The sequence below is a fragment of the Polypterus senegalus genome, chromosome 2 (genome assembly GCF_016835505.1).
Source record: "Polypterus senegalus isolate Bchr_013 chromosome 2, ASM1683550v1, whole genome shotgun sequence".
In the NCBI taxonomy this organism is placed as follows: domain Eukaryota; kingdom Metazoa; phylum Chordata; class Cladistia; order Polypteriformes; family Polypteridae; genus Polypterus; species Polypterus senegalus.
Genome location: NC_053155.1, coordinates 256,138,993 through 256,161,463, shown reverse-complemented (window position 1 = coordinate 256,161,463; position 22,471 = coordinate 256,138,993). Strand labels below are relative to the sequence as shown.

The 22,471-nt window shown below is 38.1% G+C and overlaps 1 protein-coding gene across 2 annotated transcripts in view; it reads left to right on the top strand.

Annotated features, from left to right (window-relative positions):
* The window catches only part of uggt2 (UDP-glucose glycoprotein glucosyltransferase 2), a 652,370-nt gene that overhangs the window by 612,559 nt on the left and 17,340 nt on the right, over positions 1-22,471 (top strand). For both annotated transcript variants that reach the window (XM_039745402.1, XM_039745404.1), the window contains 3 exons: positions 54-138; positions 13,376-13,558; positions 14,857-15,017. In XM_039745402.1, the coding sequence (XP_039601336.1) occupies positions 54-138; positions 13,376-13,558; positions 14,857-15,017 (429 nt within the window). The remainder of the gene's footprint in view (positions 1-53; positions 139-13,375; positions 13,559-14,856; positions 15,018-22,471) is intronic.

Here is a 22,471-nt window from a genome sequence, read left to right as displayed (position 1 = left end):
TATCTTTAAAGTACTTTCATAAACTATGAAATCTTGTCACACCTTCATTGCAGAATAATGATGCTTTCTGTTTTGCGGCACACCAAAACCCCTGTGAAATTCTGGTTTTTAAAAAACTACCTCTCCCCAACGTTTAAGGTATGTTAGCTCATGTTACCTCAGATGTAGTTACTAGAAACTTCATTGATAACAAATGAGTCCTTATAATCTGCCTTTATACCTCCTCTCTAAATGTATGCACTCAGGTTCTGAAGTAATTGTGCTGAATGAGTGGTGAAGACAGCAACATCAGCGATAAATGTGGCTTTTCAAAAGCCTCTCCTGTTGTCTCTCATTCTTTACTTATGCTCTTCCTTTTGACAGCAAAATGGTATTATTTGGCCTTTATCCTTAAAAGCAAATACTCTTTAAAGTGTAAATCTTAAGTGCAAAAAGGATACCACATTCAATTGTTTTTTATTACTGTAAATGTCTATGTAAATGTTACTATTTTCAAAGAATGGATACATAAGGGTTTCAGTCAGCAATCTGAATAACCAAACTGTTTTCTCTTTAAATTCTATCATGTTTAGGCCTGTCATTGGGGACACTAATGCAAGATAAATCTTGGAATATAGCTTTTTTAGTATAGAATACATTATTTTTTGTTTTTTCTTGCTTCTCTGATATACTTCTTAGCTGATGATCAATTTTTTTGTTTTTCACTTTTATATTGTTATAGTCATAATACTTTACATTTACTGTGTATTAAAATGTGTTGCTGATTGAATGATTGAAAAATAATAAGTAGACTTTTAGCCACACACCATGCCACCTTTGGTCATTGAGAAGTTATGGTCCTGATCACCATTATTGGCATCCATGAAATGTAAGTATAACGTGTAGAATATCTCCTGGGAAAAAAATAATCTAGTAAAACAGCTATGGTCTATAGACACTCATGTTTGGTATAGATCAGCAAATGATGAAACAACAATTTTGATAAACAATAGGAGGTAAAAAGTAGAAGAACTGAAGGACTGTCATGATACTGGTATTGGCGCCCTTTAAATCAATGTGAGAAAAATTATTACATTTGACTCATCTGAAATTATTTGGAAATTAGACTCGCCTATGATAAATTGTCAGTGCCCAAATGCCTTGAATTAGCCAATAAATGATGACTTTAGTGCTTTAAAAAGCCTTATATTATTCCCTGTTCCTTTTTCACAAAAGTGAAGACAAGGGAGCTCTCTGAGAACATCAGAAATGCCTTTATCATCAAACATAAGTATGCTAGGCGGTATAAGGCCATCTCCAAAGACCTTGGTATCCCTGTTTCAAAAGTGCACAACATTATAAAGAAGTTTGCTAAGCATGGATCTGTCAAAAACCTCCATGGTCATGAAGGAAAGAGGAGAAGTCTTCAAAGGCTGGTGCAAACTGTGGAAAACACCACATAAAGCATCCAAAGATCTAAAGGCTGAGCCACAACTATCTGGACTCATGGTTTCTACAAGGACCATATGCTGCACACTAAACCAAGAAGGACCCCACAGCTGAAGAAAACACACCAAAAGGAATGACTGATTTTTGCCAGAGAGTGCCTGGACAAACCACAGTCCTTCTGGAAAAATGATCCGTGGACAGAAAAAAAACAAACTTCGGCATTTTGGCAAAGCACACCAGCAATTTGTTTATAGACAGAGTAATGTAGCTTATTAGTAAAAAAATAAAAACACCTAAAGTTAAGCATGGTAGAGGATCCATACTGTTGTGGGGCTACTTTGTTGTCTCTGGTACAATGGGTTATGAGTTCTCCAGCATGATAGACTCAAAGGAAAATGAAAAATTTGTATCGTGATACTTGGATTACAAAACAGTATAGGGAGGAAATAATATAAAATGATATACTTTTAATATATGATTTATTAAGTGACATTTTATTAAAAATCTCTTATTTTCTAGAGTTTTAAAAAGGCGCCCCTAAAGCTGCTGAGAAAGTAAAATCACTGTCTTTATTTATAACTTCCCATTTTCTTTTTAAATTCACAAGGCTCTTTTTGACTACTGATGAAATTGTGTTCTGCAGACATAAAATGCTCTTGGTCACATTTGACCTCAGAGGTGCCATCCACTTTCTCCCCTACAGTACTAAAAACTCTTTCTAATGGTTCTCTACTGAAAAGAATTCACAAATAGTCAATTAGCAAGACTAGAAAATAGTGACGTCTCTGTCTCATGAGTATTTTCACTATGTCATAGCAGTCATGTTAAAATGGAGTGCAATTTTTCCTCAATATTTGGAGACTTCTTAATTAGCCTTCTCCCTTGAACACTTCATTTAGTGTGTGTTGTTAAAGGTGTCCCATTAAAAGCTTATCCAGAGGTGTCTTTTTATTTTTTCATGAAAAAGGTATACATTTCTGAGCTGTTAAAGCCACTGTATTGTCTCAACTGCATTCTATTAAAATTAATTGTTTATAAGAAGAGGCAACTTGACAGAATCATTGCTATGTAATATTGTTTTTTGCTTCTGTGGTACAGTAAGTGTACCACCCTCTAATAAATCAGGTTCTGTAAATGTGCATTATAATACAAAATTAATAGCTTATCAAAACTTGCTTAAAACTATGCATTCTATTATTAAATGGCTTCTTAACATTGTAAAACTAAATAATATTTTTCAAGAGTTTCATCCGAAAATGTTATGTATCCATTTTAGCCAACTAAGGAAAAAATAGCCTTTTAGTTGTGACCAATTTCTGACAACACTGTGTTTCCAAGTTCATTGAAAAAGATTATGAACCATAATTTAGGGTGTAAATCATAATTACTAATACATGCAGTTTATACTAAGATGCTGCTCCAAAAAACTTACAATAAGTTCACACACTTTGATTTTTCAGATGTTTCTTAATTGCCAACAACTGGCAAATCAAATGCTTTTAAGCACATCAAAAATCTACAGGCAATTCAAGACGCATTCAGCATCAAGTCATTGTATATAGTATATGAGACAAAACCTCAGTATACAGTGCATGCATGTCATTATGTATTGCAGTGGCAGACCTACATTTTTGGGGCCCTTCACCACCAGCAATGAGGTCTGAGTAACTACTGTTATCTTCTTCAATGGGGTCATTCCATGACAAACTGCCACACTTTTTGTTTAATTTAACCACTGCATCTCAGATTTTGGTTAAAATTGCTGTACTTGATTACCTCACATGTCTGTGTCATGGGTGGGAATAAAAATTTCCTATGGGTTAAAGTTTTCAAGTTATGGGGGGATAAAAATTCAAGAAACTTCTAGAGCCCTTTTGGGATTGGGAGCCCTGAAGTTTAAGCTTCATTAGTTTCATAGTAGATCCATGGCTTGATGTAGTGAATGCATTTCTGTACAGAGTACTGTTATGAACAAATTAAGTCCTAAATGGCACTTTATAGTGGTTGACAACTCAACTGCAGCATCCGGACTCTTTTAAAACTCAACCACTGCCAACAGAACACACATAAACCTTGTAACAAATGTGATCTCATAGGCAACAAGCAAGAGTCTGCAGGGTATAATCATTAAAATAAATAAAAGTAAATGAAGAGCTTGGTCATATTGGATGTTTGGAATGCACTCAATACCTGAAAGTATATTTATTGTATATAGCAGTGGAGTAGGGCAGTGTCAGTGTCAGCATTTGCAAAGGGGAATAAATATATGTATATTAAACGGTATGTGCATGGGATTCTCAATTAATGATCTTTCTCCACCAGTGATTGTGAAATTTCTAATAAAATGTCACATTTTGTGATAAAACTCTTGTCCATCTGTGCTTAATTTTTGAAGCTCAAAGGCCATGAAGATCCAGTGATTCTCACATCAGCAACAGTTGAAAGAGAGAACAATAGCTGATGATCCCACACACTCGTACACTTCTACTGCCTATGACCAGACAAATGTAGCATTATCTGTCAGTTCCGTTTCTATAATATGGAGTAGACAGAGAAAGTCAGTAATGAGAAAATGAGTAAATGCAGCACAGACAGTGACTAGCCTGAGACTGTAACTGGTCTTTTCAAGCAGAGGTCCTAAACAGCGTACCCTCGTACAGTCCTTGGTATATTCATTCTCATTATGTAAGGAAACTATTTTAAAGTATATTTGAAAATAAATTACTAATAACAATAGTATTTTTATAATGAGTAAACTGTTGGCTAAAAGCTATGAATAGAACACTTTAGGCTATGTATTTGCTCATGCTACTGTACAGTCTTTCAAGTATATTTTACTTTAATATTTTAAACTCTTCTATTGAGCTCTTCTCCTGCTGAAATTGTTTTACTGTGGTTGATCTCTTTCTAAATTCAGTCTCATGCCAGAGTTTTCTAACTTGAATGTTCTCACTCTAATGTCTTTGTAAAAAAGCGTCTCACTGAATTCATTCTCAAGCTGAGGTCTTTATTGTGATACCCCACACCAGCGGTTTTTGGCATTGACTATTGTTGGAGCATCTAGTAGTTCATGTCCAAGGATGAACCAGTGGCAAGTGAAGAGATATAGGCTGTCATTTGGTGTTTCAGAAAAGCACATATTTATTGAAGAGCAAGGTGCAAAGAGTTTTATATATTGTTCAAAGATTTTAAAAAAGGCACGAGCAATACTCCAGGCAGAGACAACACAGAAGATCCCAATTAAAGTTCAATGCAATTCGGGTTTTCACCAGAGACATGCCCTAGAAACAGTCACCGTGTTCCTGTCTTTCTTGTCCTCTGTCAGGAAAGACGCTGTCGACGTGCTTCACAGTAGTGGTCAGCCTGAGCCGCACATAGCAAAGCTCCTCCGGGCAACACACAACTCTGCTTCTTCTATCTTACCAGCAGGAGCAACCAGTCAAGATAAGCACCCTGCCTTCTCTGCTAGATTAAAATATATCAACAGGACCAGATATTGGCTTTTTTCCAGCGTCAGGACTCCTCATTAGTCCATCGATGCCACTCTTGCACTCAAACTTCTGTCATCATTGTTTTCACCTGCCACTTATTGCTTCCCCCTTCTCCAGAGTTCTGGCTGCTTTAAAAGCCCATGAGCTGATAACAATCACTCTGCAGCCAATGCCTGTGGTGCACAGAGATGTGCAATAATCAGCTTCAGTCAACTTGGGTGTCACACTCACAGTAAGGTTCATTTCACATTAAGGCCATCATAGTATAGGTCTTTACACTCTAATGCTGTCAGTAAAATCAATCTCAAGTCAGCTGCTCTATACTAACTGATCTTACAATAAGTAAATACTAAAGTTGATCTTGTACTAAAACCTTTATACTAGAGCTGATCTCACATAAAACACTATTTATTAAACTCACTCACAGGTTGAGGTCTTCATGCTGAAATTGATCTCACAATAAGATCTTCTTATTAAATTCATCACATCCTGATGTCTTCATATTTCATCATTGATTTGCTTAAGTCTTCATGCTAAAGGTGATCTCACATTAAGGTCTGCTCATAGCTGTACAGAACTAATGCCTTATGAGTTATCTACAAAAGCCTATTAAGGCATCCACTGTAATTTAGTAAATAAATGTTCAATGGCTAGAATTAGCCTCTGAATATAAAATAGCTGCACAAAAACCAGACGCTCCAGTAGTTCCTCTTACTTTCTCTTGACCAGTTTGGAAACCCCCAGTTGTGATTGTTAAGAAAATAGCAATATAAGCACTGGAGATATGCTGTACCTTTTCAAAAGTTAAAAACATTAAATAATACAACTAGAATCTGCTATCACTGCAAACTACAAAATGTTGAAGAAAGTTCTGTATTCCTGAGCCGTAGAAGAGAATGTCTAATGTAAAGTGTTAATAAAAGCTACTCTAGTGGTCGTCTTTTGATAGCATAGTGATAATGCCAGGCACAGAAGCCAATACTAAAAAGAAAATGTTTTAAACTTTGCAGAACTACTTTAGTTGTAGTGTCATCTTTGGCTGCACTTGTTTCTCCACTGTAATAAACCACAAACCAGTGTTTAAGATGGCTATCAATCAAAGGGCATATATTCAGTTTAATAATTGAATTCAGGTTTGGTGAGTCAGCACGACTATTTTACAATAGAAGTCCTGGAGTCTATAAAAGTCTGAGGCTGTGGAAGGGTTGTGAGGGGGAAAAAAAAAAAAACGCTATAGCTTTGTATTTAATCCTGTGAGGTTTTATTGACTTTAGATGAATACTATATCAAGCCGAAAGCTCCTCGATTTGATGTTTAGAATATCTCTATGATACTCTCTGCCGGTAAAAGCTATTAAGTTTGACAGGGTGGGATATGCTAGTCTACTGTTATGTCAAGAATAACTGTAAAGCATCTGCAGTGCTGTTTTAAAGGTGCATTGATCACTGGAATAAATCATAATGTTCCAGATGATTCATGTTTTAATATTTGGATTTTAAATGTGAACTCCTTCAGCCTCGAGTCTATGCAAACAAAGAAATGCTATGAGAGACAGAGAATGATTTTTTTTTCAGTATTATTATTTATGAACCCAAGAACCTTCAAAGCAGGAGAACTTTGTCTTGATAGTATTGCTTTTTTTTTTTACTGTAGTTACTTTTTCACACTGTTCTTTTACGGCTTTATAATCTTTCCTTTCATAATTGGAAATGCATCTATGAAGATAATAAGCACAGTTATATAATGCCTACAGAAGACAGGGTGGCCTTGTCACACACCATGTAGGTTTTCTCTGGCTTCTTTAGATCGCCAACCACATCTTAAAAGTTATTTATGATGGGTTGGCATAATGAAAATGCTATCTCATAGATCCAAAGATCATCTTGGTCTGACTACTGACCATGTCTTTGCTCATGTGGAGTTTTTATGACCTATCTGTGTCGGTTTCAATTTTCCTCTGATTTTCTGTCACACCCCAAGACATGAGTGTCAGGTCCGTTGATATATCCAGCTCCCCGCAGCCCAAAAAATTAGATTGAGTAGCCTAAATCAGTATATGAATGGCACCAAAACCAACCCTTGCTGATACATTGTTTTTACAGATTTCAAAATGTGGGCAAACTAGTTGTAGTAGTAGTAGTGGCATTGTAATGTGCGTACAGTACAGTGAAATTCGTAATTACTAGTTCAGCCAACATGCAACATGTCACCAATCTCCAGCGTCATGGTAAACTTAATTTTATGTAATAGAAAGCATAACTTGATTGATGTGATTTCTAAATATTCTACCAGTTCATGAAACCTTGTGGAAAAATTTCTTCTAAGACAGGACACCTACATAAATGGAAATTCAGTGCATGCAAAGATTTGCCCAAGAATTCCATCCATTTGCTTTTCTCAAATTGTTTTTATCCTATTATAGATTTCCACAGGATCAGAGTTAATCAATTCAGTACCTATAATAAATTCCACCAAATCTAATATTTTGTATGGCCTCCAACATTTTCAAAAACAGCACCAGCTATTCTAAGCATGGAATAAACAATCTGGTGACATACTACCACATCCCTCAAAAATGTAACAGTGGCCTTGGATGTATGTTTTGGGTCATTATCATGTTGAAAGAGTGCCTGGCAACCCAGGATACGGGGGAGATGGTATCATCTTCTCCTTCAGTATTTTGCAGTACATTTGTGAATTCATGATGTCATCAATGTAGATCCAAGATGGTGCTGCTGAGTTTGGCTGACATCCTGGTCGCTCCATTAAGACTGTGTGTTTACTTAACTTCTTGGTTCTTTTTCATCACATTGCTTGCATAAACTACCACTGCTTTGATTATGTATGACAGGGGAACACTTTTATACACTGGAAACCAGCTTACTCACCTATTTTGAGGCAATCTACGTGTTGACCCATTGAGATGTGTCCAGGTGAGATTCTCTGTGAGATCGTATGTGATGAGGAGAGCAATGAGGGGGACAATAAAAAAGGTGTTACATGAGCCAAACCGCAACAATGGAGAAAGAAGCACCACGGCAAATGAGCCGGTGTGCACAACCGACTGAGGAATAAACCATGTCATCCTCCTCTGCCCTGTATCCTGCTAGCAAATGTCCAGTTACTCGTAAACAAGATGGATGATGTCCACTCCAGGATTAAATTCCAACAGGACATGAGGAACTGAACTGTTGAATTGAAATGGGGCTTTCACCTGCAATACTGGACCGAGCAGTAACCCCATCTAAGTATTTCTCTGTCTTTCAGGTGGACAGAACAGCTGAATCACGTAACATTTTATGAAAAACAATAAATGTTGTGATCCTAGGAACATCTTAAGTCTTTCTCACTCCTGCTCTGCTGATCTAGAACATATGACACTCATGTGCAGCCCTCATTACTTGCCACATGAGTTTTCAGCTATTACCATCACCTATGTCTATATAAAATCTCAGGCTAACATAGGTAAGGCTTTGTCTAAACTCCACAATGTGCTTAGTGAACATCTAATCAAGATACCTCAGACGGGTCATGCCAAACTTTGACCAGCATTTCACATGTCCATCCAGACGGGGAAACACACTGGACCATTGTTACACTCAGTTTAAGTCAGGCTACAGAGCTCTTTCACAACTGGCTATCAGTAGGACGGGCCATGCCACCATTTTCCTTCTTCCCGAGTATATACAACATATCATGACAGAGCTTCCAGTGACAAGAGAGCTCAAACACTGGTATGCCCAATCAGAAGCCACGCTACAGTGGTGTGAAAAACTATTTGCCCCCTTCCTGATTTCTTATTCTTTTGCATGTTTGTCACACAAAATGTTTCTGATCATCAAACACATTTAACCATTAGTCAAATATAACACAAGTAAACACAAAATGCAGTTTTTAAATGATGGTTTTTATTATTTAGGGAGAAAAAAATCCAAACCTACATGGCCCTGTGTGAAAAAGTAATTGCCCCCTGTTAAAAAATAACCTAACTGTGGTGTATCACACCTGAGTTCAATTTCCGTAGCCACCCCCAGGCCTGATTACTGCCACACCTGTTTCAATCAAGAAATCACTTAAATAGGAGCTGCCTGACACAGAGAAGTAGACCAAAAGCACCTCAAAAGCTAGACATCATGCCAAGATCCAAAGAAATTCAGGAACAAATGAGAACAGAAGTAATTGAGATCTATCAGTCTGGTAAAGGTTATAAAGCCATTTCTAAAGCTTTGGGACTCCAGCGAACCACACTGAGAGGCATTATCCACAAATGGCAAAAACATGGAACAGTGGTGAACCTTCCCAGGAGTGGCCGGCCGACCAAAATTACCCCAAGAGCGCAGAGATAACTCATCCGAGAGGTCACAAAAGACCCCAGGACAACGTCTAAAGAACTGCAGGCCTCACTTGCCTCAATTAAGGTCAGTGTTCATGACTCCACCATAAGAAAGAGACTGGGCAAAAACGGCCTGCATGGCAGATTTCCAAGACGCAAACCACTGTTAAGCAAAAAGAACATTAGGGCTCGTCTCAATTTTGCTAAGAAACATCTCAATGATTGCCAAGACTTTTGAGAAAATACCTTGTGGACTGATGAGACAAAAGTTGAACTTTTTGGAAGGCAAATGTCCCGTTACATCTGGCGTAAAAGGAACACAGCATTTCAGAAAAAGAACAGCATACCAACAGTAAAATATGGTGGTGGTAGTGTGATGGTCTGGGGTTGTTTTGCTGCTTCAGGACCTGGAAGGCTTGCTGTGATAGATGGAACCATGAATTCTACTGTCTACCAAAAAATCCTGAAGGAGAATGTCCGGCCATCTGTTCGTCAACTCAAGCTGAAGCGATCTTGGGTCCTGCAACAGGACAATGACCCAAAACACACCAGCAAATCCACTTCTGAATGGCTGAAGAAAAACAAGGGGGCAATTACTTTTTCACACAGGGCCATGTAGGTTTGGATTTTTTTTTCTCCCTAAATAATAAAACCATCATTTAAAACTGCATTTTGTGTTTACTTGTGTTATATTTGACTAATGGTTAAATGTGTTTGATGATCAGAAACATTTTGTGTGACAAACATGCAAAAGAATAAGAAATCAGGAAGGGGGCAAATAGTTTTTCACACCACTGTATATGACGCACTTGATGATGTTGTCTGGGACGTTTTCCGATTGAGCTCTAACAATGTTAACGAGTTTGCAGGTGTAGCTGTCAGCTTTGTTGCTATGCTAGCGGAGCTTATCGTCCCAACAAAAACAATGTGGTGTTTCCTAGATAGAAGCCATGGGTTGACAAAACCATCCAGAACGCGATGAACATGCACACTGCAGCTTACAACGAGGGATTGCAGACTGAAGGCTATATTGAGTACAGGGCAGCCTGTTACTCTTTAAAGAAGGTTGTGAAGAAGGCAAACAGCCACTACAAGGAGAACATGGACTCTAATGTTCATCTGAGGGACAGCATCTGAATGTGGCAGGGACTACAGACCATTACAGACTTTAGAGTTAAACTCACTCTGTGTGTTGACTTTTCTCTAGTTGACGATCTAAACGCTTACTATGTGCGGTTAACACTAGCGGAGATAGCATTAACTTGCTGGTTAGCTAAGATAATAGAGCTAGTACTAGCACCGCTCAGAACAGCGGAGGTGTGACTTCTGTTTCAGAGAGTGATGTCCTTTATGCTCTGTGGTGTGTGAACTGCAGGAAAGTATCAGGTCCACATGGACTCTCCAGGTGGATTCTTAAATAATGTGCCAATCAGCTGGCTGGAGTGTTTACGTCCATCCTTAATGACTCTTTAGCCCAGTCTTTGGTTACTACCTGTTTTAAAAAATGTGTTATTGTACCCATACCAAAGAACAACAAACCCACATGCCTAATGATTACTACCCTGTAGATCTCGTGTCTCTTATCATGAAGTGCTTCGAGAAGATTATTAAAGACTTCATCTGCTCCTTCCTTCCAAGAGACTTCGATCCACTCCAGTTTGCATACTGTACATACAGGTCTACAGATGACACCATCTTACATATTCTGTACACATCTTTGTCATATGTAGACAGCAACAAGTGGAATTATGTAAGATTGTTGTTATTAGACTACAGCTTTGCCTTTAACACCATTGTCCCCCCATTTATTGGCCCCAAAGCCCAAAGAAATTACTTTCTTTCTCAAGTACAATACAATACGATAGTTTATTTTTATACAGTAAAACCTTAGATTGCGAGTAACTTGGTCTGTGAGTGTTTTGCAAGATGAGCATAATTTTTTAAAATTTTAACTTGATAAACAAGCGAGGTCTTGCAATACGAGTAGTACATGTACGCTTTGTCTGCCAAGCACCACATGATCACAGCTGAGCTGATGGTGGTTCTCTCTTTCTCGCTGCAGGATTGTGGGTAATTGTCTCCCATTCTCTGTCTCAGTCGGCGTGCCTCACTCATATAGTCAACATCCGTACGAGCGTATACTGTTTACTATAGCATTGTGACTACGTGTGTGTGCGTAAAGTATTTTTTTATTTTGTGTGCGAGCGTTGAATCTGTTTCACGACAATGCAATGTCACATTTTAGCAAAAGTAGGCAAAAGCAACTGTCATTGGATAGGTTCCTTGATAAAGTTGCAAAAAACGAAAAAGCCAACAGTTAGCAGTGATTCTGTTAGTTATAGTGAAAGTTGTCCTACACAATAACTCTCCTCCTCCTCTCCTCTCACTCTCGTCTCACACCAGCCCTGATTCTTTTCAAAGGTAAAGTGCAGGTTAATTTGTTTTATGTATTTTTACTTTATATTTTGTATTAATCATTTTTATATGAATATTTTTGGGTTGTTGAACGAATCATCTGAGTTTCCATTATTTCTTATGGGGAAATTCGCTTTGATATACGAGTGCTTTGGATTAAAAGCATGTTTCCAAGAACGAATTATACTCGCAAACCAAGGCACCACTGTATAGCTCAAAATCACACAAGAATTACCGCAGTGGGCTTTAACAGGCTCTGCCTTTTGACAGCCCCCAGTCTTGAATCTCTAAGACAAGGAAAAACTCCCAAAGAAAACCTTGTAAGGAAAAAAATGGAAGAAACTTTGGGAAAGGCGGCTCAAAGAGATACGCCTTTCCAGGTAGGCTGGGCGTGCAGTAAGTGTCAAAAAAGGAGGTCAATACAATACACGGAACAGAATACAAGTAATCCTCAATACAATAATAATTGTAACAATAATGGTGCAATAGAAATATTACAAGTACAGAGCAGAATTCAACAGTCTTGTGACATTTCTGTTCCATATGGTGTCATTAATGTTAGCTTTGAATGGGAGGGGGATTTTACTTGTTAAATACCACCCTTAATGATCATGTATCTGGTGGTCTCCTATGTGAGGATTGATTGGACTCCTCTGTTGTTGAATTCCTGTTAATTAGCATTTTATCAAGTGTTATTAAGAAGACCTTCACTGGAATTTACCCATTTTTTCACCAAAGTCCAGTCTTGTTTTTTGTGCTGTAATGATAAATCTCATTTGCAACTAATAAACCACATTTTCTGGACCTTTTCATGGAATAGGATCCCATCGAAAGCAGGGAGATGGATGATTTTTTTGAAAAACCTTTGGAGTGTTCTCATTTAGGCCAGGCATTGTAGTTACTTTTTAATCTACTGACACTTTTCATTGGATTGTGTTGGCTTTCCTCAGCCCCTTTCTGATCATACTCAATGTTTATTATCATCAGTGTACAGTACTTTGATAGTCAGTAACCTTCAAAAAGTATGAATCATTGTGAATCAATATATGCCTTCTGCCCCTGAATCATACGTTGAAGGAGAAATAGGGCTGTTGCTAAATAGAAGATAATTCAGTCTACACGAATGACACAATGATGAGTTTTAATCTTTGTTAAAGGCACTCAGTTTTAAATTGGTTGTAAAATAGTATTTTTCTTGTGGAATTTTCAGATCTAGGCCTTGAATTTTGATAATGCATAAATATATGGGTTACAAAGAAATGACATCCTTAAGCACAAGGTGTTTAGAATTTGAACAAAGCAGCTTCAACAATGAAAGAGTTCATTTCACACACGTGCACAACTACTAAGAAGAAGGGAAACCTTGAAACCTTTTTTTTTTCGTGTTCGCTGACTCTGTGGTTTAATGCAAGTCCAATACCTCTGTAAATGTCATTACTTTCTTTCCTCTTCTCTTCCTTTACATAATGTACCAGTTGTAATGAAGGTGCCCTTTTATTCACAACTAGGCCTTTCCAGGAATAAAAGGTCACATAGTTTCTATGTATCATTGTCTTACAAAGGGCTGTCTTAACAATTTTTATTAATTTACAGATTAATGAAAAACAGAATAAAACATGTTAACTGAGCACAAGAGTACAAGTACCATTTTAAAAAGAGCCCAGAGGTAAAGCGTTTGTGGTTTTATTTTGTTTGTTTGCTATTGCAGGAGACGATTCCTCACATGGCCCAGGCATATGGCTTCCAGTATGAATTAGTGCAATATATGTGGCCCCACTGGCTTCACCAGCAAACAGAGAAGCAACGAATCATCTGGGGGTACAAGATTCTTTTTCTAGATGTGCTCTTCCCACTAGCTGTGGATAAAATCATCTTTGTGGATGCTGACCAGGTAAAAATAACAACATCACAAAAATAGATTTGTTGGTAAACTCAGATACCAACAAAATGATAGAAACAACAATAGAGAATAAGAAGTGGGCACACATGGTATCATACACCATGTGATTACAGATATAACTAAAGGGGTAAGAAAAATGCACCTAATCAACTTTCATTTTGTAGAGCAAGGACTTTATCTCTTTGAGGGCTGAATATTTTTTTCCCCAAAAAACATAAATTCTGAAAAGCAATGGTTTCACACAGAAATCAACATACAGTAAAATGTCTGTTGCTGCATGCTGTGGCTGCCAGTTTGCCAAGAATATGCGGCAGGCTTGCTGCCAGGCTTAATTTGCATGGCTGGGACAAAGTATAGGGTGGTCCAGATCTAATTATGCAATTTTAAATATGCTGTAACTTATTAAGTTTATTACATAGAAAATCACCCGAAAAATCCCGGGACCATCAAGAAGTGTGACATGAAGAATCGTCTTCGCGCCGAACTGGAATCGTCCCCGCATAAATCAAGTCTTCCAGACGATCTGGATCTGCATAATTAGATCTGGACCACCCTGTAGCAGTGCATTGCAATCTGGTTTCTACCTCTTATCATTGTTAAGTGGCGGTCCTCCCTGGCGAACATTGTCAGTACCACGATTAGCTGGGGACCAATCAGCTGAAGCTGGAACCTCACATTCATTTTCAATCACTCTTATCAAAATCGGAGTCTGACAAGTCATAGTCCAGTTCAGAGATAATAGGCAAAATGTTGTCCATGGAGTGTTCTGCGTTACGCATTTGCTTTGATGTCTCTCCAGATGTCAGTGCCATTTTTCCTGTTGTTTGCACCTTGTTACTTACATGAGCCCAGGAGATTTTGGTCAAACCAATGAATCTAACTTTCCTGCTAGCAATGAGAGTCCATCCAAAACATAATGGTTGGTTTTGTCATAGTTTACAGTTGATTACCATTGTCAACTCCTCCTTTTGACAGAAGTCGACATCAGCCCTGAAAGAGTTAAATGATTAGTGGAATTAAATTAAAATATCATGTATAGTTGAATAAATAGATACAGTACAAAATGAACACGCATGGTCAAGGCCACACAGTGAGCCACTGGAAGTGAATAACGCTCCTGCATTTTCTAATCACAAATCTTACCTTCTATGCTTTAATGCCCATTATTCTACTGTAGATATTTTTCTGCTCTTTAAAAACAGCAGAAGCTATTTTCTGTCAAAGTGTGCAAGTGTTGGCATAATTCATTTTATGAGACACCATCTCTGTTTTTGTTTTTGTTTGTGTAGATAGTGAAAGCCGATTTGAAGGAGCTGAGGGATTTCAATCTGAGTGGAGCCCCTTATGGTTACACACCTTTCTGTGACAGCCGAAAAGAAATGGATGGCTATCGCTTTTGGAAATCTGGATACTGGGCATCGCATTTAGGAAAAAGGAAATACCATATTAGGTAATATGAAGCAAGCCAATGCGGTTTAAACTGTGAAACAGATCCTCTTGCCTCTCGATTGCTTGTCTTGCCATTGATACCTGCTATGAAGGCGTACTATACACTATTTCCTTTTTGGACTGTAACCTTTGCTGACTGTCAGTGTTTCTGTCATAGTGAGGTCAGTGAAAGATGTTCTGTATATTTTCATTTGACTGCAGATGGGCATGGCTTTCAACAAAAAGATTGTTTTTTTGGGTCAGTGATTCACTGTAAGCATTACTGCCAAAATGTTAGTAGCTTACACTCATCAGATCACTTGCAACACAGTAATGGAAAACTTAGTTTGGTAAAGAAGTGAAAAAAACAAATGCAAACAGATTTAAATGCAGTAAAAAATAACAGGAATTTCTTTCATTAATTTTTCATTTTCCATTGCTTATGTGGGTCATGGAGGTAACAGTCCTGGCTGTCCCTTTCCCCAGCCACACTTTCCAACTCATACTGTGGGATGCCAAGGCATGCAAGCCTTGGATCTTTCCTGGGGTCTCCTACCAGATGGTCATGCCGTAAAACCTCCATAGGGAGGCGTCTGGGATGCCCGAACCACCTCAGTTGGCTCTTCTTGATGCAGAGAGTCTGTGGCTCTACTCCGAGCCTCTCCTGGATGTACACACGTCTCACCCTATCTCAAAGAAAGAGCCCAGCCACCCTGCGAGGAAAGCTTATTTCTGATAAGTAACTTTAAAAGTGTTTTTTGGCAATCCTTTTCCATATTTGTAGTGTATGTGTATATGTATACAGTTAGGTCCATAAATATTTGGACAGAGACAACTTTTTTCTAATTTTGGTTCTGTATATTACCACAATGAATATGAAATGAAACAACTCAGATGCAGTTGAAGTGCAGACTTTCAGCTTTAATTCAGTGGGTTGAACAAAAAGAATGCGAGGCAACTAAAGCATTTTTTTTAACACAATCCCTTCATTTCAGGGGCTCAAAAGTAATTGGACAATTGACTCAAAGGCTATTTCATGGGCAGGTGTGGGCAAGTCCGTCGTGATGTCATTTTCAATTAAGCAGATAAAAGGCCTGGAGTTGATTTGAGGTGTGGTGCTTACAGTTGTGTGAAAAACTATTTGCCCCCTTCCTGATTTCTTATTCTTTTGCATGTTTGTCACACAAAATGTTTCTGATCATCAAACACATTTAACCATTAGTTAAACATAACACAAGTAAATGCAAAATGCAGTTTTTAAATGATGGTTGTTATTATTTAGGGAGAAAAAAAATCCAAACCTACATGGCCCTGGGTGAAAAACTAATTGCCCCTTGTTAAAAAACAACCTAACTGTGGTGTATCACACCTGAGTTCAATTTCCGTAGCCACCCCCAGGCCTGATTACTGCCACACCTGTTTCAATCAAGAAATCACTTAAATAGGAGCTGACTGACACAGAGAAGTAGACCAAAAGCACCTCAAAAGCTAGACATCATGCCAAGATCCAAAGAAATTCAGGAACAAATGAGAACAGAAGTAATTGAGATCTATCAGTCTGGTAAAGGTTATAAAGCCATTTCTAAATCTTTGGGACTCCAGCGAACCACAGTGAGAGCCATTATCCACAAATGGCAAAAACATGGAACAGTGGTGAACCTTCCCAGGAGTGGCCGGCCTGCCAAAATTACCCCAAGAGCGCAGAGACGACTCATTCGAGAGATCACAAAAGACCCCAGGACAACGTCTAAAGAACTGCAGGCCTCACTTGCCTCAATTAAGGTCAGTGTTCACGACTCCATCATAAGAAAGAGACTGGGCAAAAACGGCCTGCATGGCAGATTTCCAAGAAGCAAACCACTGTTAAGCAAAAAGAACATTAGGGCTCGTCTCAATTTTGCCAAGAAACATCTCAATGATTGGCAAGACTTTTGGGAAAATACCTTGTGGACTGATGAGACAAAAGTTTAACTTTTTGGAAGGCAAATGTCCCGTTACATCTGGCATAAAAGGAACACAGCATTTCAGAAAAAGAACATCATACCAACAGTAAAATATGGTGGTGGTAGTGTGATGGTCTGGGGTTGTTTTGCTGCTTCAGGACCTGGAAGGCTTGCTGTGATAGATGGAACCATGAATTCTACTGTCTACCAAAAATCCTGAAGGAGAATGTCCGCCATCTGTTCGTCAACTCAAGCTGAAGCGATCTTGGGTGCTGCAACAGGACAATGACCCAAAACACACCAGCAAATCCACCTCTGAATGGCTGAAGAAAAACAAAATGAAGACTTTGGAGTGGCCTAGTCAAAGTCCTGACCTGAATCCAATTGAGATGCTATGGCATGACTTTAAAAAGGCGGTTCATGCTAGAAAACTCTCAAATAAAGCTGAATTACAACAATTCTGCAAAGATGAGTGGGCCAAAATTCCTCCAGAGCTGTAAAAGACTCATTGCAAGTTATCGCAAACGCTTGATTGCAGTTATTGCTGCTAAGGGTGGCCCAACCAGTTATTAGGTTCGGGGGCAATTACTTTTTCACACAGGGCCATGTAGGTTTGGATTTTTTCTCCCTAAATAATAAAACCATCATTTAAAAACTGCATTTTGTGTTTACTTGTGTTATATTTGACTAATGGTTAAATGTGTTTGATGATCAGAAACATTTTGTGTGACAAACATGCAAAAGAATAAGAAATCAGGAAGGGGGCAAATACTTTTTCACACCACTGTACATGTGGAAGATTTTGCTGTGAACAGACAACATGCGGTCAAAGGAGCTCTCCATGCAGGTGAAAGAAGCATCCTTAAGATGAGAAAACAGAAAAAACCCATCTGAGAAATTGCTACAATATTACGAGTGGCAAAATCTACAGTTTGGTACATACTGAGAAAGAAAGCAAGCACTGGTGAACTCAGCAACACAAAAAGACCTGGACGTCCACGGAAGATAACAGTGGTGGATGGTCACAGAATCATTTCCATGGTGAAGAGAAACACCTTCACAACAGCCAACCAAGTGAACAACACTCTCCAGGGAGTCGGTGTATCGATATCCAAGTCTACCATAAAGAGAAGATTGCATGAAAGTAAATACAGAGAGTGCACTGCAAGGTGCAAGCCACTCATAAGCCTCAAGAATAGAAAGGCTAGATTGTACTTTGTTTAAGAACATCTAAAAAAATCAGCACAGTTCTGGAAAAACATTCTTTGGGCAGATGAATCCAAGATCAACCTCTACCAGAATGATGGCAAGAAAAAAGTATGGAGAAGGTGTGGAACAGCTCATTACCCAAAGCTTACCACATCATCTGTAAAACACGGTGGAGGCAGTGTGATGGCTTGGGCGTGCATGGCTGCCAGTGGCACTGGGACACTGGTGTTTATTGATGATGTGACACAGGACAGAAGCAGCTGAATGAATTCTGAGGTGTTCAGAGACATACTGTCTGCTCAAATCCAGCTAAATGCAGTCAAATTGATTGGGCGGCATTTCATGATACAGATGGACAATGACCCAAAACATACAGCCAAAGCAACCCAGGGGTTTATTAAAGCAAAGAAGTGGAAAATTCCTGAATGGCCAAGTCAGTCACCTGATCTTAACCCAATTGAGCATGCATTTCACTTGTTGAAGACTAAACTTCAAACGGAAAGGCCCACAAACAAACAGCAACTGAAAGCCGCTGCAATAAAGGCCTGACAGAGCATTAAAAAGGAGGAAACCCAGCATCTTGTGATGTCCATGAGTTTAAGACTTCAGGCTGTCATTGCCAGCAAAGGGTTTTCAACCAAGTATTAGAAATCAACATTTTATTTCCAGTTATTTAATTTGTCCAATTACTTTCGAGCCCCTGAAATAAAATGATTGTGTTAAAAAAATGCTTTAGTTAATGCAATCTTTTTGTTCAACCCACTGAATTAAAACTGAAAGTCTGCACTTCAACTGCATCTGAGTTGTTTCATTTAAAATTCATTGTGATAATGTACAGAACCAAAACTAGAAAAAAGTTGCCTCTGTCCAAATATTTATGGACCTAACTGTGTGTGTGTGTGTCTGTGTGTATGTATGTATGTATGTATATATATATATATATATATATATATATATATATATATATACACTCTTCGTTGCCTATACATACATAGACACATATATTGACTTTTATATATATATATATATATATATATATATATATATAGATATAGATTTAAATTTGTTGGAGAACAGAAACAAATGTTTCATGGCACTGTATATAAAAAAGAATTGTCTGGTAATTCCCTCAAAGGTTCAATTCATGATCATGAAATTGCATTTAACTCAAGAAAGGCTTTTCTTTGACAAAAGAAGTAGAGAGTAACTGATGTCTCTAGAAAAATGCCACATTGATATGCAAATATCTTATAAAGACTTACTGTACTTTGCAAGCCCAATCACAATAGTATCTGATCCATTTCATTTTTATATTGTGGAAGGAGATCTCCAAGAAAGACGGGAATAGTTCAATCAGCCAGTCTTTATTCAGTCACAGATGAGTACATGGATTCTGCGTTGCAAGGCAGAAGAGCAAAGTTCCTCTGTCTCAACCGGCTTTTAATATTTTTCCTCCTTCCCCCTTCTCCTTACTTATCAATAAACACAATATGTTTATCTAAGCATTTCATCTTACATTGTGTGAATTAGCTAACCGTTTCTATTTTATGTACATTGCAAAAGGGGCACTAAAAAGGAAAAGTTATCTTTCCTATGTCTTACGGATGAGTTCCATAAAAAGAAATCGTCCTTGGTCAGCTAACTGCACCCTGCCTTATGACAGACACCTATTTGAATAACCTGCCGTTATAGAAAAAAACAGCTTTGTAAGTTTTTTTTTTTTTTTATCCCTTAGTAACTTGCAAGCAGTTAATATTTTTTTTCTTTCACAATATATACATACAGCAGTGTCCAAATTTTCCACTACCCTTCAAAGCAGAGCTGTAGCCTGTCCCGGCAGAATTAGATGTACTGTAATGCAGAGCCTAATCCTAGACACAGTAAAAGTGCTTGCACACTCAAAATATCCCTCACTTACGCAGTACTGAGCAAATTTAGTGTCTCCATTTAGTCCGACATACACTTCTCACAGATGTGGGAGGAAACTGGAATATCTCGAGGACATTAAAGTATCAGGAGATAAAAGGAACCTAAACTTTGTACGCGCTACAAACTACAAATAGACTACAGATCTGGGAAGATATGAGCAATTGTATTTTTCACACTTTGGCAAAACAGTGTTATGCTCAGAATTCTGTTTTAAATATATCTTAATATCAAGTTTGAAATCCTTTTTTTTTTTAAAGGTTTGTGGTAAAACATTTAATTGGCACAACTACCACTTCTGTGTGGGGCTGCTGTATTCTTCCGCTACTCACAGGAGCTTCATCTCCGAGTTTTAAAAATGTGCACCTGGCATGGCCAGAGTTATCATGGGGTGAGTGCCCACTGGCTGGGACAGTCTGCTGTCCAGTCCTAGGTTTGTGCCCATTACGGTCAAAACACTGCAAAACTAAACAGAATTTAGGAGTAAATGACTGAAGGGTGTTACATAGCCATTTTTAAGAAAAAGTATTAATGTTAATGATGAAAAGTTAGAAGCACAAAATTGCAGCCTATGTTCCAAAGAAAAGACAAATAAAGGAAAGAGAGGACACATAGAGGGAAAATAGTGTACATTAAACAAGAAGAAAGAAAAGCCAAAGAGATGAAAAGATTAGGAAAGGCTAGACCAGCAGAAGATATGCAGTGGCAGTCACTTGTCCAGTACAGGAACAATTTGTGAAGCAAGCTTTGCAGTGATTGTGTTCTGACTGTAATCCATTTTTGGTAAATGTTTATATCGGATAATCGGCACAATCAGGGAAGGGCGAGGTGAAACATGGAGCATCTGCCATAGAGAGGTCTTTCATTTTCACTGCTCTTTTATTTTTCTCCGGATCAATCAAATTATATCTTTTATCACTGGTGGCTTACGATGGTCATGGGTACAACTCCTAGAGGACTTTCAGTTGCATATTTTTCTTTGCTTGGTTGGGGTGCCAGACCTTTGCCGGGCATCTCCACACCCTCCCTCTGTTACAGTATGTGTGAATTGATAGTGCAGCAAATGATTGTTTTTATGTGCAACTTCATTTTTTCCTTCTGTGAGGTTTACAATGTGGTAGTATTTACAGATATTTTGGTCATTTTTGCCAGTATTTTTTGACCCTATAATGAAAAATGATAGAATAATTTAAAAGCTTTTTAACTTGGGTTGTATTTTATCTGCAGGATAGATGGGGAACAAGTTGGGGACATTTCTAAGGCTCATTCTGGAAAGAAAGCAATACAGATAGTTTCTTATTTTTCAGTAAATCTTGCCCAGCAAGCCCACTTTCTCTGTAGATGGCTTATACTGTTCTGGTATAGTTAATATCATGGTATATATATCACATTTTGTGTTGTTTCTGGGTAGCCGTGTCTCGTTTTAAAAATACAGTAGTAATGTGTGGATTGCCCACATAACCTAAAAGAGTTAAATCTATAATCTGACTGTAGTAGTGGAGGGACACTTTGGCTACGGTCTTAGGTGATGGTTGGTGCAGAGCACACAGTAACGGCATTGCCGGCAGAGCTCATGCACAATCATTTTTCCTCTTTACCTTGAACTGAAGCAGCCTAATCTGCAGCTCAATGACAGTTTATGCCAGGATTTGGGGATTAAGGAAACTGGCATTAAGTCCTACCAAGTCAAATTATATTTGTCATGTACAAATTATATGTACAGTACAATATGCAGTGAAATGCTTATTATACCTGGTGACCTTTGTAAACCTCAGGTTTTTAGGATAAGAATAAGACAACTGCCGGTTCTTAATATTTTAGGTCTCTGTTGTCATTCTCATTTCATTTTGATGTTGGTTCTCGACATGGAATCTGATGGAAACAGTCCACTGAGCTTCAGAGATTAAGGCGTAATGGAGTTCACTTTTGGATCAGTCCTACCGCTCACTTTTTGTGATCTTGTGCTAACTTTTCATTATAACAATCTTCGCTCATGCCAAGATGAGTTTGGCTCACAACCAAGCCTTTAAACAACATTCAAAGTGATAAAACTTCCTGTTTGAGAAAGGCAGCCAATGTAAATGCCTTATTTAATGGTGCCATCTGGAGAGCTGCCAAGCATAACAACATAGATAAACAAGACGCTCTTTCACTCAGGTAATTATATCTGTATTCTAATTAAATGTGTTTTTTTACTTAAAGTACTAAGACTGCCAAGAATCTTTAATTTTTGTTCTTTAAAAAAGATTGAATTCTTCATAACCCACCATTACATAAGTGATCAGTAAAATAATATGTTTAGCAGCAGTGTTTCTTCATTAAGGGCCAGCAGGGCGCAGCCTCAGTAATTTAACTTACTTAACTATTAAAATGTGTATTACAACCTTAAGCATTTTTT